At 39.3% G+C, this 20935-nt stretch overlaps 1 protein-coding gene across 1 annotated transcript in view; it reads left to right on the forward strand.

Annotated features, from left to right (window-relative positions):
- The first annotated feature begins 1037 nt into the window (after positions 1–1037).
- The window catches only part of rnf19a (ring finger protein 19A, RBR E3 ubiquitin protein ligase), a 28390-nt gene continuing 8492 nt past the window's right edge, over positions 1038–20935 (forward strand). The window contains exons 1-2 of the mRNA XM_086279063.1: positions 1038–1218; positions 18839–19715. Coding sequence (XP_086135189.1) covers positions 19108–19715 — 608 coding nt within the window. The 5' untranslated portion in view covers positions 1038–1218; positions 18839–19107. The remainder of the gene's footprint in view (positions 1219–18838; positions 19716–20935) is intronic.

A 20935-nucleotide genomic window follows, 5' to 3' on the forward strand; every position in this document is an offset into this window, starting at 1 on the left:
TCTAACTCAGTGAGTTATTTCACAAATAAAAGCTTCGTCCGGGAAAAGTAAAAGTAGGTAAAAAAGTAAGAGTAAAATGTTAAAGGTGGTAAAATTGTCCAGGTGATTTTATTTGGATTTGCAAATAATATGTTATTTTACTCATAAGAGCTTATCAGAAAATAACATTTTAGCACAAATTAATCCAAATTCTTAATATGTTTAGCCTTTTTAAACAAAATTCTTTATTTTTAGATGGCAGCTTATTTAAAAAGCATCTGACAAGATAAAAGTGTCATCTTCTGCCATTTGTAAGTTTTACAAATTAAAGAAACTTTAGACAATTTGGGAGAGATAAGATACACACATTAAATGGTAGACAGACACTGCAAAAACAAACAAACAAAACAACCCCAAACAAACAAATCCAATATTCATCCAAATTAAATAACACTTTCATTTGAAAGATAATAATCAATAATTTTGTATGACATATAGTGCCACAAATGTTTATGTCATGCACTTTTTTGTATTGTGTGTCGAACATAATGCAGAATGCAGTTTGTCCTACTCTGCTGCAACCTATTAAAAAGCTATTAGAAATTGTAGACTTTAGAAAACAAGAAGAAACTGAATTGCTAAAGATTTGAACGAGGATGTAAGTGTTCTCACTTCCATTTATGTGTGTGAATGAGAGTGAGACAGTGAAGCTGCAAGGAGTAAAGGTAGTGAATTATTGAGACAAACAAAACCCCAAAGAAAAGGCTAACGTTTGATCATTCCCTGTAGGTTTGATATCCCCTGCTGGATCACATATAGAGACAGGTGTGGACACTTACGGTAGACTGAGATAGTTTGGACATGTGCAGAGGAGCAGCTGCATGTGTATGTATATATATATATATATATATATATATATATATATATATATATATATATATATATATATATATATATATATATTGCTTTACATCGGTTCTTCCACCGCTTATTAGAAAAGCCTTTATCGTGAAAAGCATTTATTGTGAAATTATCATATTACATATCGGAAGTTTGAATGTTGTTTTATTTTGGTGTTTAACTTGACCGCGGTAATCAGACTCGGGGAATGTACCTCGGCTGTCCTGCCAGGTTTTTTCTGCTGCTACACATTTTCAGGTACTGCTTCCTGCGAAATGGAGACAACGGTGTACACTTCAGCTGTGAAGTAAAGGAAAATCAGGGGGAGGTTGTACGACGGTAAGTTTTCACCTCGTAGCTCGAACCAGCTGAGCTTTTGTAAGATCAGAACTTCCTTCTCTTCGAGGCTGCTGGGATGCTAGCAATTTTTTTTTCTTTTTTTTTAGCTTTGTTAGCTTGTAAAATTTCCTTGTTAAAGTGGTGGTCGACAGAAACCTTTATCCGACACCAAATAAAGGTTTACGAGCGCGAAGGGGTGCTTATATAAACCACCCACTTGAAGTATTTGTTAGTGAGTGAGCATTTGGCTTCGGCTCAGCTGCTCAGCAACTCTTTGGGCGATTAAAGTTAAGTCACTAGCCACCCGTAGCTAGCAGGCTAACCCTGGTTAGCCAAGTGGAAATTGTAAACAATATTAGATCGTTTCTGCGCTGAGCTCCACACGACGAGTAAGGTATCTCATGCATGAACGTTTTTACTACTTTTAAAATAAGTTGACAGAGCTGGGTCTTTCCAGCTTTTAGTTTAGGGCTCTAAAAGCCGTGGCCACAGTTGAACTTTCGGAAAATATGCAACTTTAGCCAAAGTTCTTCTGCTTTTGTGTTTTGTTAGACATTTAGGCTAATATATATGTATACATATATAGTATACATGTATGTATGTGTGTATGTATGTATATATATCTATAAGTGAAGACGGTTTACTTCTCTGTTTTGGGGGTTGTGGGGGAAGGTTAATGATTTTACACTAAGTAACCTGCATGTAAAATCAATTTAACTATTACATTATGATCTCAATACAGATACTTCTGTACATTGTTTACTGCTGTCGCTTTGTATCACTGTTTTAATTAGTAGTAGCATATCAGTTGCTCAGTCCTTCCTCGATGGCGGTGCTGACTTTTAAAGCATGCATGTTAAATAAATTCAGGGCATCTTCACTGGGGCTTTCCGTCAGTGAGTCACGGTGCTTTTGCTTGCTCTTGATCCCCTGTAGCATTTCACTTGAACAGAATTAATTCCAGATTTGGGATTTGTACACAGAACCAAACCATTTGTGCTGTAGCTTTAGGAAAACTTGGTCAGTTCGGTGTTTTAATGTAGAAACTCAAACTTTACTATTCTTTCAGCGGCACAAGTGACTTGGTTAGTCAGCTTTTTTGTTGCTGTAGTACTACTGCCATGTTACACATAAATATATGTTATTGTTTACATCTCTTGAAACTAGGAATTTGTTTTAAAAGAAATATTACACATATCTTATGCACCTGCTATTTTCGGATGAGAAAATCTGTTTTTAAAAAATGTATAAATAAATAAAGAGATGACTAATAGAGGTCAGCCCCTCGTGGAAATTCATCAGAGAACTTTATTTACTCAAGCATGATTTGCATTTTTCCTTATTACATGATCAGAACACCTTAGGTTTCTGTCAGGTAAGGTAACACCGACTCATTGTGTCCTCGCCTGCCTTGCCTTTAATAAAAAGTACATTCTTAGCTAGGTAAAACCCTTGACAGGTGTATTGGTGGTTTCTAAAAAGTAGGTTAAAATGTTCTTCTTGTACTTTTATGATATAATACATTTAACTTTTATTTGCAGCTAACCAAGTTTGGGGACAGAAAACAAGAACTGGTTTCAGCTGATGACTAGTCTCAAATTGTCAAATCTGCTGAAATGAAACTCCTTCAAAGCTTCTTGGTTTTATTTTATTTTATTAGTAACCTGTGGCCGAGCCACAGAAGACCCTTGAGCTGAAGCAACATTTGCTCTATTGCAGTATTCCCTCTTATCTTATTAGAATGATACACGTATGTTGACTTTTTCTGTGGCTTGTTGAATGAACTAGCAAATAAGTATGTGCTGGGAACTGACAGAGAATATTTAAACATCTTTTTTTTTTTTTACTGTCAAATAGGGTTAATAGGGTTTTTAGGGTTTTCTGCTTGTGACAAATTATTAAAATGTGAGTCTTTTGTTATGTGGGAACAGTAATAGGTTATATTACAGCTTTATCTTTGTGTTTATGATTATGTAACCAGGAATCCAGATAACATAAAATAGACTTCTGAAGAATATCGTAGTAAATGTGCATAAAACTCATCCTGGTCTTAAAGCAGGACATATTTTAATCTTCAGCTTAGTTCTGTTATATCCCTTCTACTGTAGCTTTAGTAGACTTTGGCAGTAGAATTTCAGCCAAATAAATTTAGAGGCTGTGAAATCAGTGTGTCCATGGCATATATTGCACAGTGAGCCTCATCTCTGCTGGTGAATTGTGAGTCGTTGTTTATGGGGGTTTCTTTCCTCCTTCATTGTAGAACAGAAATAGCTAGTGCTGTCCCCCGTCCCCCATAAATTCACCAATCTGCTTCCTGCTGTTTATAGTGAAAAGTCTTTAGCGGACAGTGGAGGGACTGTTATGTTATGTATTGATGATGAGATGCACAATGTGGAGAACTGAAGGAGTGGATTCCCCTAATGTCTCCTGTTCTGCCCTAAAGTAATGAGTGTTGGCCCCCAAAAAATATGACTTTCGTTCCTGGGAATCTCTTGACATCATTCATGACATCTGTGTTTGCCCTTTCACTTGCTGTAAGACTTTGGCTTTGTAATGTTTACATCAGGCTGGCATTATGTCTTCATCACCAACTTTGCTGTTAACTCAGATGATTTAGAGGGTACATGAGCTTCTGTGGTATTCTTGGAGGAAGAAGAGCAGGACAGTTAAGACTGAATGAATAACTCGATTTCAGACAACAAGTCATTATTGAACTATAAATTAGTAACTAACAGTGGACCAAAAATTGGAATCCTAAATATCGACCTACGTATGCCAAACACTTTAGGAAAGCATCACCGGTCTAGTGAATTCAGCACAAGGAGGTTTTTTTTTCCTCTTATTTATATAGTTATTATTTTTCCCTTGAAAAGTTTCCTTTCTGCTTCCAATCATGGTCACATTGTGGCACAATACATGTCCTGCCAATGGCTTTATACAAATCCACTGACCCGTAATGATGGTAATGCATCAGCAAAGAAAGGGAAGAACATGACTTGCATCTAGTAAATATGCTGTATTTCCTAAGAGAGTGTGACTCAACTATAGAAGAACACTGCCATTCATTTGAAGTAGGTTTATTTTAAAGTTTGTATTTCTTTTTCCTCTCTGGTTGCTAAGTATAACAGCTGTTTTCTTGTTAAATATTTGCATAAGTCAAACACCACTGTGTCAGTTTTGAGCACTGTAAAATATTTTAGGTACTTTCTAAAATAAAGACCTGGGTGATATTTAACTGCGGTTTCATATTTGAGAATTAAAGGGGCGGCGACACAGGATGTGACTAGCAGCAACCAGAAATGATGCGGATAATGATATTCAGCGATTTCAGGTGACAACCAGTGAAATAACAGCTGGCCACGTAAAGGTGGTGTGTCCCCGTCCAAACTAAGAGATGGTATGGATATAATTGATTGACATGTGACAGGCTGATAGATTAGAGAGTTACTTAGGCAGTCAGAGCATCAAATGTCCACTAGCCCTCAAACACCAGCTAAGGAGTGAGGTACAAAACGCGAATTGGTTTCTTTGTTAACTGGAGACTAAAACTGAATGCAAGTATCACGTTTGTTACAGTGATCTCTTGAAAAATCTGCTCGCTGAACATTTCGCGTCTGTCGTAGCTCATATGTGTCTGTATCTATCTGATAATGTGGTTACTTTGGAGTAGGGCTGCCACAAACGATTATTTTGACAGTCGACTAGTCACCGATTATTTCTACGATTAGTCGAATAATCAGATCATGCATCCATTGGACGTAAAACATACAGTTTATTGCACCAGCATGCATCTGCTCTTATATAACTATCATTAGCTTACAGCTTGAAGTGTTTAAGGTATGCGCTAACTAAAAATAAAGATAAGATGATAGTTTATTAAATTTTAATGACATCTCCAGATTGTTTCGGTGGAGTTTAATAAACTCAGCCGTCTGCTCCTTGCTATCTAAAATATAACAGGACACCGGAGTATACTCTCGAGTATCTCATACTTCTGATAATCAGTTGTCTGCTTGACGTTTATTCAGCTGTGTAAAAACTATAACTTTATTTCTCAGCCAAACCGATTTACTCAGGAACAAATGAAATATAAAAAAAAAAAGCCAAACAATAACATTTTTAAGTTATCTAAGTGACTTATATTAAATGTTTAACCTGAGTAGCGAAAGACGGCGGTGGGTTTGAAAACGATTTGCCGGGAGTCCGGTGTTCTCACAGGCTCGAGTGAGCCTTGAACCCCGGCTAGCTATCGAGCTGGTGGGTAACAGACGTCTCAGAAAACGTCGGAGCGCTTTTGAAAATATGTGGTGTCCTGATAAACTGAGCAGATATTTGAGGTTTACACAGCTACATTCTCGCCTGAAAACATGTTAAATGTTTATTTTGTGACCCAGAAAGAATAATAAGAGTAATATTAAAACTAACTAGCTACCGCCATTGTTGACAAATGCGTTGGGCCGCGCTATGAATTCTGGGACACAGCTTCTTCTTCTTCGGGGTTTAACGGCAGCTTGCATCCTTGTACATGCAGTGCTGCCATCTTCTGTTTCAGTCCGTTATTACACTCTTAAATTCTACTACTTATTCCTGCGTCTTTTGGGATCTTACAAAGCTTCAAACGACGCGTCGACTATTAAATTAGTCGTCGACGATTTTAATAGTCGACGTAATCGGAACTAGTTGACTAATCGTGGCAGCCCTACTTTGGAGTATATGTCATGTTGGAAACTGAAGTGTACACAGCATCCAGTGACACAGACGTGCATTGCCATAGCCAGTCAGTTGTGAAAGTAACCACAAATTTCACAAACGTTATTGGAAGTTAACACTTGAATTTTCAGAGCATCTGGATAGAAATCACCAAGCAACTTGGCATTCGTGATGGTATTTATATCCTTTTGATTGATTGCATTGTTTCTTCTTCTGCCATTTTTCTAATTGACTGGAAGAGAAAGGATCACCTCGAGTAGAGATATCCCACTGCTAACCAGTGTTTTGGCGGCAGTGCGGGCAAACCATGCATAAGTATAAATGCTGACAGCGGCGTTGGCTACATGGCAGGCTCTGGCAGGCATAATTTCAGTTTTGTTTGTGTGAAATGAAAAGCAGCGGCATAAAGCCAAAGATGGGCATTGTCAACATCCAACTAAAGTAAATGTTGTTAGGTTACAAGATTTACTTGGTTATTTCTTTATTTTATTACTTTTAAAACTTTATTTGGTTCTGTTCGTTCAGGGTTTTAACACAAACCTTTTAACGTCTTTAAAATACATATTTCCCTGATGCTTAATGGAGGACTGGACGAGGGCATGCTTGCTAAGGGTGAAAACCCCTCTCCAGAGGCCCTCTGTAGACCAATACCTCCACAAAGAGACACAACCATAGCACTGTAAATTAACCATAAGCCTGATCAGAGGGGAGTTTAGGCCTGGAAAGTTCTTCAACAACCCTGTGGTTATGATGACAGAGTTCACAACCCTGCTGTGCTGCAGAGAGAAATTTGCTCTCAGCTCTGTTTGGAAATGCTTAAGATTTCAGTCGGTATATGGCATTAACCGTGCTGACGCAAAGCTCGATGCACAACAGCTCCATGGTTGGGTTCATTATTTCCCGTTTATGGTTGGATGAAGCAGAGCTCACTCAGAGTGTCTAATGTCCATTCTTTATAACACAGCCTTATTATTTACTGTGTTTATATTACAATGTGTTGGCATGTAGAGCTTAAAGAAAAGTTTGTTTATAATGTAGCTTTGCAAATAGTTATGTCTTTTGTTTTGTGTCTTGACTTGTGAAATTTAAATGGTTCATTTTTCTCGTTTATCTTTGTTTGAAGCTCACAGAGATGAATAGATATCCCTTTGTGAAATAGGAAAATGATATCAGCACTTCCTGTCCTAGGTGGTAGAAAGTCATATTTCCCTGCTGTCTCCATGGTGATACATGAAGATGAATGTCATAATGACATGATAGAGTTTTGCTACGCAATCATTGCACTTCAAAAGAAGCTGTTGTCTCATCACTGTGTAGCAGATACAGTGGAAAAGTACCTCGCCCTGTTGCCTGTGACTCTGTTTAGTAAATAGTGCAGCATCAGAGGCATTCGCTCATGTACAGCCTGTCCCCACTCTCTGTTTAATGTCAGACATTATTATTATTATATTTGTCTGGCAAATAATGGGCTCAATAGAGTCATTACCCTTCAGGTTTATTTCGATGTCCAGCTGAGAGAAAGTTGGCCTACACCTTATGAGTGCGGGGAAATTGAACAATAACCAGTTTGAATTTGCTTCCATGCGTCTGATCCCGTGGATAGAAGCAGTGACAGCTGTACAAAAGTTAAATTATTTCTTCTTGGTGTGATATGTAAACACAGCTATGTAAAACAAAAAATAGATTTTCTATAGCGTTTGTCATCTAGTCTCTGGGCTGTCCCCTGGCCCCACGCCATGAACTTTGAATGCATTGTCATGATCAGGAAATCTGTCCTCAAGCTGGAATGTAACCAGAAGTTGGCGTACGTGATAAACACTTTTCTGAGGAACATTCAGAGCCACTTATTTCCAGTCTGGGATGGTAAAAGTATTTTTATCAATATCCCAGGGAGCTTGCATCATCTTTACCTAAATATAGACTCACCAAACTCACCGCCAAAGGTTTTCCTCATAATGCTATCACATTACCAAAAAAGCACCCATAGTCAAGTGCAAACTATTTTAAATCAACATGAGACGGGCGTCAGATGATGAGAGCCGAAATGTGACGGACTGGGTTCGGTTCAAAAATAGAAAAAGTAGATTATAAAAACAAAAACTGGCCAATTCATGATACAGGAAATGCCACATCTGGGTTGACAGCTTAGCTGTTTAAAGTACAGGACCGTAATTATGTTAGCCTAGATTCCCAAGGCACAAAACAAAAGTTTTCTGGTTCATTATGAAGGGTGTGTGACTCTGGGTTGGGAGGTGAGAGAATTCAGCTAGGCACTCAGTGAAACAGATATATAAATGCCAGTTTAATCAACACAGTATTTCTATTAGAGTGTCTAGTGTGCTGTCCATCAGCAAACATTACAGATTTATGTGCCCCAAATATTAGCTAAATTGTTATTTATTAGTAAAATAAGTGACAAAATTCCTCTCTGAGTCTGAGTGCACCTCGTTTGGGGTAATTATGGTTCAACGATGGCAGTGAGCAGGCAGTTTGTGGGCAGCTTTGAACTGCCCATTCACCTGCAGTGTGTCAAAACTATGTGGTACAACCAGTCTGTCGCTTGTCCAGTTGTTGGTCCATCAGCATTGTCCACTGTCTGCGCTTTTCATGCTGTATGTATTTATTTATTTTTAAATCTTTGAGGTGGGGGCTGTTACGCAGGTCGTAGAGCGCGTCCTCTACCAATTGGAAGATCGGTGCATCGATCCCTGGCACATCCTGCCCATTTACCCTTGAGCAAAATGTTGGTGTGTGAGTGTATCCGAATGTTGGGTATAAGTGCTTAGATACAGTAGAGTATAGTGTAGTATAGTATAGGGCTGCTCGATTATGGCAAAAATGATAATCACGATTATTTTCACTGAAATTGAGATCGCGATTATTTGACGATATTTATTTAACCCTTTAAGACCTACTATAGAACCAAGTCCGCCAGAGCTTATATTATTTTTTTACATGTTGTAGTGCCATTTGTGGGAGCATTTCAAGTTGCTAAATAACTGTTATAGCCCATATTTTAATAATATGTATGCATTAAGTCCATAGTAACTACATTAATTGCAAAAAAGTGCAATAAACTACAAAAAAATTTAAAATCGTTTTTGTTTTGTTTTTTTTACATATATTTCTACTTGGAGAAATTTAAGAGGCTTATCCTTCAAAACTTTAAATACAAAAAAGTTGCAAAAAATAGTTTACAACAACAGGAAATTTATTTTGAGTGTCTTCATAGTTTTATTTTGGAGATACACCAATTTTTATATACACTGCAGGTAAAACAAAAAAAACAATCCTATGATGCAAATTTGCAAAGAAAACAGCAGGTGCATCAAAATAAACTATTTCCAGCAGTGCAATTCGAGTTCTAAGCATCCCAGAAACTATTCAGAAAAGTCAAACATGACCAGTAGAGGTTTTTAAGGTCTACAAGTAAAAAACTACATTTCCGCGAAAATGACGTCACTTCCGGTTTCGGCCAGGAAATGGCGGACATGAGACAGTTCGCGCTGACATCTGTTTCACTGTGGGAAGTGTTATGAACATCTGATCGGATCGGCAAAGCGTGTTTCTGGAATATTATGTTTTTGTTCCTGCAAGCGCTTTTTATGCAATTTTTGCAAAGCTATATGTGGAAGGAAACCGTGACCGAGGACAAGCTGATGGCATAAGTTGTAAGTACAACTCCTCCGGTTTCATATGCAAAACAAATTATTGCGCTAGCTTACGTGGTTCAGATTCTACAGGGATTTAAAAGTAGTTACACAAAACGGAGCGTGCTGCTCTGACCGGATTTAAAGGGTTAACAATGACTTTAAAAAATAATATAAAATAGTGTGCAACACCACTGAAGTTTTTTTTTTTTTTTTTTACCTCTCTTTTCAACCAACGGCAGTCACTCTCCTCTCCAAATAACTTCTGCTTAGCTTTCCGAGCTTCCCTCGGGTCCTCTTAATCAGCGGTCTCCAACCTTTTTTGCGCCACGGACCGGTTTATGCCCGACAATATTTTCACGGACTGGCCTTTAAGGTGTCGCGGATAAATGAGGGAGAGGCTAATAATCGGCTCAGTCATTTTTAATGATCGTTGAAAGCCCAGATCGTAATCGTGATTAAAATTCGATTAATTGAGCAGCCCTAGTATAGTATGAATGTGTGTGAGATTTGGTGAATGAGGCTTGTAGCAGAAAGCTCTTTGAGTGCCCAAATTGAGTAGAACCGTGCTATATATGTACCAGTCCACATCTCATGTTTTTTTTTTCCCTTTTCTTTTGTTATCTACACAAACAGATCATGGTGTCATAAATAAAGCATTATGGCCTGCATTTGTATAGCGCTTTTCTAGTCCCTAAGGACCCCAAAGCGCTTCACACTACATTCAGTCATTCACCCATTCACACACACATTCACACACTGGCGATGGCAAGCTACATTGTAGCCACAGCTGCCCTGGGGCGCACTGACAGAGGCGAGGCTGCCGGACACTGGCGCCACCGGGCCCTCTGACCACCACCAGTAGGCAAACATGGGGTTAGTATCTTGCCCAAGGATATTTGGCATGCAGCTAGGAGGCAGCCTGGGATCGAACCACCGACTTTCTGATTAGTGGCTGACCTGCTCTGCCACCTGAGCTACAGCCACCCACATGGCTCTTCTTGTATGTAGTATACAGCTTGTTGAGCGGCACTCATGTGACCAAGTGGAATAATAAATAAATCAAGTTGACAGCAATAAGTTATGTTACTGTAAGTGCAGTAAAAACTTCCCATATGGAAAAGAAATAGTAAAAACTTATATGTGATTACTCATGAAAGTGGCACTTTCTCATTACTTTCATATATTTTTTTAGTAAGTATACAAAACATACAAGTTTCATTATATAATTTTTCAAGGGATCTTATATGTGTTTTCACTCTTGTATGCTTTTCATACAAATTTCATACAAGACAGATACAAACTTTATAAGATTTATATATATCTTTTCCATATGGGTTCTGAGCAAGGCTTATACTGAAATGCAGAGAAAGTGTCGTACTAACTACCTAGAAAGGGTTGTCCTGTGGATTGTTTCATTGTCACTGATATCTGATCTAGTTTCGTGAGTCTGATATTGGATTCAAATATTGAATCAGTGCAGTCCAAGTCTGTATAAGCAGCTTATGACCCAAAATCTATAAGTCAAGTGTGTCACATTCAAAATACCTGCAGTACTACAGTAGTCCAGACTGTAATACAAACACTTCGGTTTGTCAGGCGCAGGCAATGCTTATGACTGTTATTAGTGAAGCCGTTTGTCATTCTGTCTTTTTCACAAAGCAATATTACAGCAATAAGAGCTACTGAAGAAAGAGACACAAGAGACGCTGGACTTTCTTATTACATAACACAGATAATGACAAACTTTAACTCCAAGGACATAAATTGAAGTTGATAAAAGGTGATAACTTGCAATACATGAAAATATTATTCCAATGCTAATATCAAAATTCAGTCTAAAATTCATATTCTGCTGTGTGTTAAATGTGATAATATTGTATCATTGGGTCTCTGGTGAGGTTGATATGTGTCCTGTTGTTTTCACTTTATCTGAGTTTAAGAGCTACTTTTGGAATAAAAATATTATATCATATGGAAAACATTTAATATCAGTTAATATGTACATTAGATTAGAGCTTGTCCACATGTCTGTAAAACCAGTGGTGACATTTTGATTGGATTCGAGGGGATGAAGCGTTCCACTGGTGTGACCTTACCGCTGAATAGATCAGGGTGATTTTTCGGGTCAGCACATGGTATTAAATGAATGGAATCATCATCAGCGACATGTTGACTGTTAGATGCTTTTTTTTAAGCTGATGGACTTGTTTACCTTTGGAAGTGGAAGAAACACTTTGTAATGATGGTACTGGAAATGGTTGGAAAAGGATGTTTGTTTGGGCGAGGGCCAGGGGTTCTGTTTATAACTTATCAATAGTTCAAAAATGACCAAAAGTATTTATGAAATTGAGGCTTGATGTGCCAGCATGCACTCACAGGGCAACAGCGTAAAATGTTCCATTGCAGTTTGGCTGTGCACCTAATTGTCTCTTTGCAAAATTACAGGCAAGAGAAACCTGGATTTATTTCCTTTATTGCAGCTCAGCAGCCAACATGTTATTGCTCTGGTCTCAAGAGCTTTACGTGTTAAAACCATTACCGCGGTAACGCCAAGTGACACTTTTTACTGCTATTTCCCCTTCTTCATTTTGACACACAAATTATAGTGTGGCTCCAAATGAAAGGCAACTATGTGGCCTTACACTGACCTGCATCTTCATTTGAAAACCATGGGATTAAATCATCTCACGATGGTAGTCATAACACTGCATGAGCTGATGCGAACTTGGCGATTTCCTTTAAGAGTTGACTGAAGACTGAAAGCATTTATTCTATCTCAATAGGATTTTTACCCTGAGGTTGTCTCAAGAACTGGGACACCATCCCAGTGTGTAAGCCTCGCTTGCATGTGATTGCCCCTGAGCCACAAAACCTGAATACATGCATGTGCGTGTGCTCGCACAATCGTGCATACTGACCTAAGTCACATGGAAAGTCCCGCTCAGGCTTGGCACATAGAAGAGGAAGGATTTTCCAGTTTAATTATGCCTGAGGGTGTAATTTCACGTTGACTTGTGGTTTGCTTGAAATTGCTCTTCTGTCTTGGTAAAAATTTCCTCTTGCTCCATGTCTTGGTTACTTCGCCTGGTGTGTCATTACATTGTGTTATAATGTAGGACTGCAGGATTCAGGCATCACCTACACTTGTGCTTCCCATGTTGCGGTTCGCCTGCTGTATGATAACTTGCCTTCAGGGTCCCTAGTCTAATAGGGCTTTGGAGTTGACGTCACGCCGCAATGCATTGTGGGAGCGCAGCGCCATTTTCGGGGTCTACGAATCAAAAAAACACACTGTGTTGGAACGACGACTACAAGAAAGATGCTTAAAAGCAGCTCAAAAGAGAGTGAACTGTATAGAGACCGATTGCGTCCAGAGGCGAAGCAGCGGTACTTGCAGAAAATAGCGTGCATTGGAAATGTGGACCCGTATGAAATACAGCCGTGGAGTAGAAACCCCGAACACCTAGCGCTACTGACGTAGCCTGACATATTTTCGTACCTTGTCTGTGGAGTCAGCGCGTACAAGTCGTCATTCAAACAAAGGTAAGTCAGCTCGAGTACTGCGTGTGAAATGCGTTTGATTTCCCTGCAAACATTCACATTAGTGCAGCATAAATTCATTCATGAGGGGAAATTACAGTGAGAACATGTGGAGGCTGTTAGAGGGATAACAGTGAGTTCAGTGCATTGATGTGACATTGTCCTGAAGGATTTAGTTATTCTTTATGGTTAAAGAAATTGCACTAATTTATTCATATTTATTATAAATAATCCTAATTATACATCTTGCTTCCATGTTTGTATCCTGTGTCACTAAAAATACATTTTTAGTTTTATACATTGATTAATGACCTGCAGAATCTCCTTATCATATTAAGTGATTCATAATTGTCACTTTATGCTTTCCCCATCTCTAAAGTGATGACATCCTTGCATTACATACTTTAGGTTCATTCTCTGCAGGCAGGTTTCTGACAGAGAACAGACAGATTTACACTAACATGCAGCGATGGACACATAAAGAAATGAAAAATCACATGTATGTGCTAACTTTCTAAACACTTTGTTACATTTATGATAAAGTAGATAAAACACATTTATGTCGGCCATGGCTCATTAGTTCTTGTCTTTAAATGAACTTTGTCTGTGTGTGTTTCAGGTGCTGCACTCTCAAAGACTGAATGAACCAGCATTGCAGCCATGGGTCACTGTGAGCATCACAGGGAAGGTTGAAGTCGCCCACTGCAGCTGTATGGCCGGAGTCGCAGAGAACTGCAGCCATGTCGCTGCTCTTCTGTTTAAAGTAGAAGCAACAGTCTTGATCGTGGCACAAGGACTGTTACAGATGAACCTGCTTACTGGGTTTTGCTGGGTAATGTGACCAAGATACAGCCAGAGGTTGGCCATAAGATAGACTTCTCCTCTTCAGCTGCCCAAAAAAAGGCTCTTGATCAAAACATAAACAGACCATCCGTAGTGACAGGTAAAAGAAGCCGTCCTCAAAAAAGGAAAATCCCACCTGCTACTGTGGAGGAGTCTAGATGTATGCCTGTAGTGCACTGCCGTGTAAATAATTTGCATTTACTGAATATGTACTGACTGAGTCCCACTGTTCAAAAGTTGAATAAAGAAACAAACTAATTTTTGCCTCTTTTTATTTTATTTTATTAAAACCACCTTATAGAGCATCACATCAGTAACAGTGTAGAATCCATGTCATTTATAGTTTACAAATGACAAAATGTTTACACAAAATCATGAGTGTTTACATGATATCACCCACTACTAACATTACTTTATTTACTGTATCTTTTGAAAAAATAACAGCACAAGACTTAAGAACATTTAACAGGAGCAGGTTTCATTCTTCCCTGGTTTTATTATCACACTGTTCACCAAACGCAGCAAACCTTCACCATCTTATCCAGGAGGGTCACCTCTTCACCCTCACATGGAAGAAGTAATCTGATTGGCATGGTGGTTTGTTTGAAGCAGGTCCCTCGTGTAGCGCTGGGACCCAGTCACGATGTTTCATCCATTTCATAGGCTGGTTTGCTGCAATAATGCCAAATAATTAGCAACTCTATAAATAGACGGTAGTTCTGCAAAATCACTCAGTAGGATGTTTGTTCTAATTTGCTATGAGCTCAGAGTGCATTGAAAATGAAACTAATAGGCTATAAAGAGTGATATGAACATATTTAGAACTTACCGGAATGAAACTGTCTGGAGCACCAACAGATATTTGGAGATGGAAGAGAACTGGAGCTCGTCTCACAGCTGCTATCCAGGCTGGACGCCTTCGTTTGCTAACATCGATACACGAGCTGCCTCATGTTGCTTCCAGGTTGGGAAAGAATGAAAAGATAAACCCTTTTCAAGCTTATTTTCTTGCTGGTCGTGCGATCGAACATTGCAGCCGACCACACAGCAAATACGAACCATGGCTGTTGTGTGTGCCTTCGCTCCCTTTTCACTTGCGCTAGACCCCCAAAATGGCGGATCGGGCCTAAATCCTTTCCACGCCCACCCCCGTGACATCACGCTCCAAAGCCCTATATATGGAAGATTTACTGCTTTTGTTAGTCAGTGACACACTGTGCATGTGTCACCTTGCACACAGCAGCTTTTCATAGTTTAAATTTCAAATGCAGAATCTCTTATTTAAAGAAAGTAAAAAAAAAAAAAATGGAGTCACCAGTTAAGGTGTATTCTTCTTTACAACTTTCATTCTTTGGCTGCAATGCTACAGCCTAATGAGATGCAATTATGGTTGGCACGCTTTTTCTCCTTTATCTTTATGTGACAGTTAAATGCACAGCTTAGCGTAACATTAAAAATACTTATGAGGTAAGGTCAAGAAAAAATGTCTGCTGGAAACGTCTAGTCTTCTGCACACTGTCTGTTTGTTGTAATTTCTTCCTAGCAACCTGAAGTGCTGTACTTAACAAATATAAAGTTTAATTATTGACCTCAACCAAGTGGTTAAAACAGAAAGAAATACTTCTATATTTTGTGTCATATGATGACAACAGTTGTTAACATTTAAGGCTGGACCAATTCAACATTTCTATTTCTAAAGTCTCCAGTGATGAATTTGTTGAGACCGGTTATTTTATACCAAATCTTGATGATTCCACATGGATTTCAGTGAAAAGATTGAGCCCACCATTACACAAATATTGTTGTGTGGATTTTAGTGCTGAGAAAACTATCGTTTGTGGGGGATTTCACACATCAGTACAGCTGATGTGCACGTAAACTGAAGGCTTCAGTCACACAGGTCTAGAGACCAGTTGGCAACCACCAGTCATGAGTCAAAAGTTAGTAATTATTAGTAAGTAAATACTAAGTTACTAAAGCCCCATTTATGTAGGCCTGGAGAGCAGTCCCATCTGGGAAATATTCACCAAGCAATAGTGAAACTCTGAAGAGTGCATTGCAAACCAGTAAAGGCTACAGTTAAACATAAAGTAAAAGTTGCACTGTTTTTGATACATGTTGGTTTCAGTGGGAGGGCACAACTTTTACTTTGAAAGTAAACGTTTTGTCTCACTACCACACCTTGTTTAGCTTGTGGGTGTCTGCAGATAAGTTGACATCTTTCATGCAAACTGCAGGTGACCACAGCAATGTGCGAGCAACCAAAGCAATAACCAGAGGCAGCACCCTCTTTGCAGCCAATTTCACCCAGCAAGCTCCAGCAACCACTACACATTTTTCCCTAATGACCGGAGGTTGCCAAAGGGTTGCCAGCCAGTCTCTTGATTGGTGTAATAAACTTGTACATCAGATAAACATATATAACTCTACTTATTAAACTAACAAATGGCAACAGACTTCAGATAAAAACAATGAACAGTTAAATATTTATTGGTGTTTATCTGTTAGATTTTTATGTCTTTAGACTGCGGCATACTGCTGTCATTTACGGTCATAGTTTCTCCTCTTCAACACACACGCATGCACACACACACACGCACACACACACACACGCGCACACACACATATGTAGAGCTGCCAAGAGATAAGTGAAATAAAATACTATTCATTGAGTTGATGGCAACACTTTATATTACAGTAATGCAGTAAAAGCTTCCCAACAACGGAAACATCAAAGTAACTTCCCCCTTGCTGTGTGTGTGAGAAGGAGCAGCTTATCATTAATATATATGAACGTTTATGCACTAAGGGTTATCCTTATTTACATTATTCATTATGTTAATGACACAACTGGGAATGTGCAAGGAGCATCTAACTGCAGGTGAAGGGCTGTGTAAATAAAACTGGCAGCTATTAACCATAATTAAAGTCTTTTATATTATAATAACATTTGCATTGTAGCCATTAGGTATGAGGGCATATGCTAATGGTAGGTACTTATCAGTTTTGTCCCAACAGTAATACAGATACAGTCCTGCATCTGGTTTAATACATTATGTGTTGTCAGATGTGCGTTTGCCAGTGTATTGCATACATCTGTCATGTTCATACGTGCGTTTCAGGATATTTGTCTCTGAAGAGATGGGACTCTTATGCCGTGACACTGTCTGCAGACTACTGGCTGTATTTAGAGCTTGTAGATGTGCAAAAAGTCAGCCGAATTTAGTTTCAGTCAGCATCAAAAGGCTACTGGGATGCATTTGAGTTGTTTTTTTTTTTTTTTTTTTTTTTTTCTTTTTGAACCTGCCTGCTGCTAAACTGGGAGATAAAAATGGCAGTTTGGGATCAAGAGTCATTTGATCCAAGCATCTTTTTTTTTTTTTTTTTTTTTTTTTTTTTTTTTGGATGTTTGCAGATTTTATTGGGTGTTGCCAGTCAGAGCTGAGTGTGAGCACCTGAAAGACCGCATTTCTGAATTTTATTGCATTTATAATCTTTTAATGGCCTTTTTAAAATGCTTCAAGCTCGTGATCAAACCACTAACCAGATTCACTGAAAGTGTTAAAATGTTACATTAATTTAGTTGAGTGTATGTTATTATTAGGTGCCGAACTGAATCTGGTTTCAGGCTCTGCAACTAAAGACTTTTTTCTTTTTAGCCTTCCCCAACATTAAAGTAGTTGATGCTGACTTCGGCCTACATGCCATGGTACTTAAAGGTGGAAAAACAGCAGCCAGTCAGACTGAGGTTTGTAGGTTACGAGAGTGCATATGGTTGCTTTGTCCCAGTTTAGATTTGCAACAGGCTTGTTAATTAGTCACCTTTTGGCTCCCGCTGGAATTTTCCTGAAATTAGTCCCTAATGGCAAACACAAGTTTGCAGCCTGCAGCAGCCAGTAGAAATCCCTTTTGTCCTTTATATTGCTTTAGGGTTTTTAAAATACTTTGCAATTCATGATACAAACATGAGCACAGTTATACAAACATGAGCACAGTTATATAGGACATGTCAAGTGAGGGCAAACTTGGAAAGCGTTGATTTCTGTAATTCTGTTTATTTATTTATTTATTTATTTATTCATGTATTTTTTTTTTAAATACTGCGAGAAGATAAAGGTGTGGAAACAAAATTGTGTTTAGAAGAGCGTGCATATTTTGCTGAAAGCAAAACAATCATGGTAAATTTTGTGTTGGATGGATTGGATAAAAATAGGCCAGGTCAGGTGGAAGGTGGTTAGGATTAAAAGAACTTCATGAAGCATTTTTGATCTCATTTGCTAGATTGGATTAGTCAATGAAATTTAAGACTCGCCTCTGTTATGCCTGTTATTTTGACCCTTAAACCCTTCACATCCACCACAAGTGCGTTTTCACGCTGCTTTTACAGGTGAAGAGCTTATGCTTAAGTTGTGCAAACAAGCAGTGAAAGTACTTAAGGCTAGGTGAGGCTGCAGAGAACTACAGGCACAGCTGTGGCTGCTTTTGAGATCTATGGTGGAAACGCAGGATTTGTCTTGTTTTGCCTACACTTGACTAATACACACTCGAGGGAAAGCATGCAGCTATGTGAGAATAATAGCATGCACACACTCAGAGGCACAGAAGACACGCCTGAGAAAATGCCTGCAGTCTGCCAGAAAACTCTTAAACGTCAAAGAAGTGGTTACGCTTTAACACAGAGGCCAGTGAACAGCCTCACGGATGGCTGTCTTGCTTTTAAGATTCTCTTTAGTTGGATGGTTGTTTTGCATCTTGAAATAGTGTTGCCTCGTTTTGCAGCCAAGTGGTTCTGTTTTTGCAGCAGATAATTAAAAATTAATGCATTTGACTTCAGCACAGCACCTGATATTTTCCTCTCTCTCTTTTTTCCTCAGGTTTGTGGCCTACATCTGAACTTGTTCATCTTGGCCATAAAGGAACCCCTTAAACTGGTGTGACTTAAAACAAGGGCAGATCATCTCACACACCTGCACACCTCCTAAATCAGGTTCCTGCCACCATGTCCTAGATAGCAGTCTATTTCCTGAGCATCTTCCTTAAACCCTAGTCCCTCTTTCCGTCTTCCTTCTCCGTACCATCTCTAATCCCCGATCCCAATGTGGTAATTGCTGGTCACAGCACCAGTGGCGCCCAGTTTGGCGTGATGAGCAGCCTGCACCAGCAGCATCATGGCAGCACAGGCTCAGAGCGAGATCTTCACTCTGCTGGCTCCTCTGTTAGCCTCCCCACAGTTAGAAAGACTCCCAAGAAGCGCCGTCTTTCTCTCCATGCAATCTTTGGGCGCCGACGCCGGCCCGAACGTGACCCCAAGCGCAAGGCGAAGGCTCTGCAAGCTGAAGTTGGGGTGGATGGTGTCGTCAGCCTCGAAACTGCACAGGTAGAGACTTTGCAGGATAAAACTGCAACCAACTCTCCATTAGATGTAGCGTCAACTTCTTCAGTGCCAGGGTCTTCGTCAGAGCTGCTGGAGTGCCCTTTGTGCCTACTGCGCCACGCACGCGATCACTTCCCAGACATCATGACCTGCCACCACCGCTCCTGCGCAGACTGCTTGCGACAGTATCTGCGCATCGAGATCTCAGAGTCACGAGTCAACATCAGCTGCCCCGAGTGTGCTGAGCGCTTCAACCCCCACGACATCAGGATGATCCTGGGAGACCGAGCCCTCATGGACAAGTACGAGGAGTTCATGCTGAGGAGGTGGCTGGTGGCTGAACCTGACTGCCGCTGGTGCCCAGCCCCTGACTGCGGGTAAGAACCACAGCTGAGGGATTAGATGGCCCCTGAGTGAATAACACACAGGACTAGTTGGTGTAGTTCAAACATAATACACAAGGCAAAAACTTGGGAAATGAAGGCTTTTAGATTTACATTCAAATGTAACTGAAGAGTAGGAAGGAAAGTTGAGATTTGCAGCACTAATTACAACAAGGCACGTGTAAATTTCAGACAGCTTCCAAAATTTTAAGCCTGTGATATTATCCTGAAAAACCTGCAAATTCATATGGGCCAAAATCTTAGTTTTAATTACCTGAGATGTGCCTGATCTTCTGTAACTTTGATTAAACCAGTGCCCAACTCCTAAAATAACACACTAAGGCAGAAGATCAAGGAAATTTCAAGACTGTAATCTGACCCTGTGAAGTTTACTCCAGCTTCTGCATTGATGTCTCGGCTAAAAATAACTCGTAGCAATAATAGCCGCATTTATTCTGTCAGTCAAAAGCAGCGAGCAGTCAGTTTATGATGATGCCCGCTGTGTTCAGACTGCAAATAGGTTGTAAATGAGCAAATATTCAGTATATAGCCACAAATGAAGGAGCATGTATAACAGTCTGAACAATACATGAACTAATTTATGGTTGGATCAGGTGTATTTTACTTGTTCTTCACTGGCCTGTGCACTGTATGTCCTCTACTGGCCAATAACACGCCGTTTTAGCTTCTGTACAATTAAGTCCTTCTTTCTCCTGATTGGCTGTACTTGGCTAGCTTGTAACCTTGTGCTTCTAAGCACCGCCTCCCATCAGTGTAGCTGTGCCTTAAATGACCATATAAGGAAATTCATGATCAGCTGACATCAGACTAGAAGACCCACCACACAACAAGCATTTTGAGTAGTATAAAGGTTTTTATATACACGGACCAGATTATCTGAAATTATGGCAGTGTTTTAGTATAAACATTCAGCATCATGTGACAGAAAATAAAGGAAAGCATAACACACCCTTCAGTGATAATAATCTTAAAATAAGGCGAAAAGTTATTTAACCTAAAATAACAAGTTATAAGCTGAATGAAAAAAGACAAAACAAAAACCCTATTTCAATTATTAAAGTTGGAAAAAATTTGCAAGTATTGCAAGTTGCTGGTTTGGGGTAAAAACGAGCTCTGCAAACCTCCTAAAAATGTTAATAAACTGCTGTTTCTTGCAGTTTGAAATCTTTCTTTTTCTCTCTCTCTCTTATATG

Source organism: Aulonocara sp. 'chitande type north' Nkhata Bay, linkage group LG22 (genome assembly GCF_057382095.1).
Source record: "Aulonocara sp. 'chitande type north' Nkhata Bay isolate Kocher_YH1m ecotype deep benthic linkage group LG22, A_spYH_male_GT1.1, whole genome shotgun sequence".
NCBI lineage: Eukaryota > Metazoa > Chordata > Actinopteri > Cichliformes > Cichlidae > Aulonocara > Aulonocara sp. 'chitande type north' Nkhata Bay.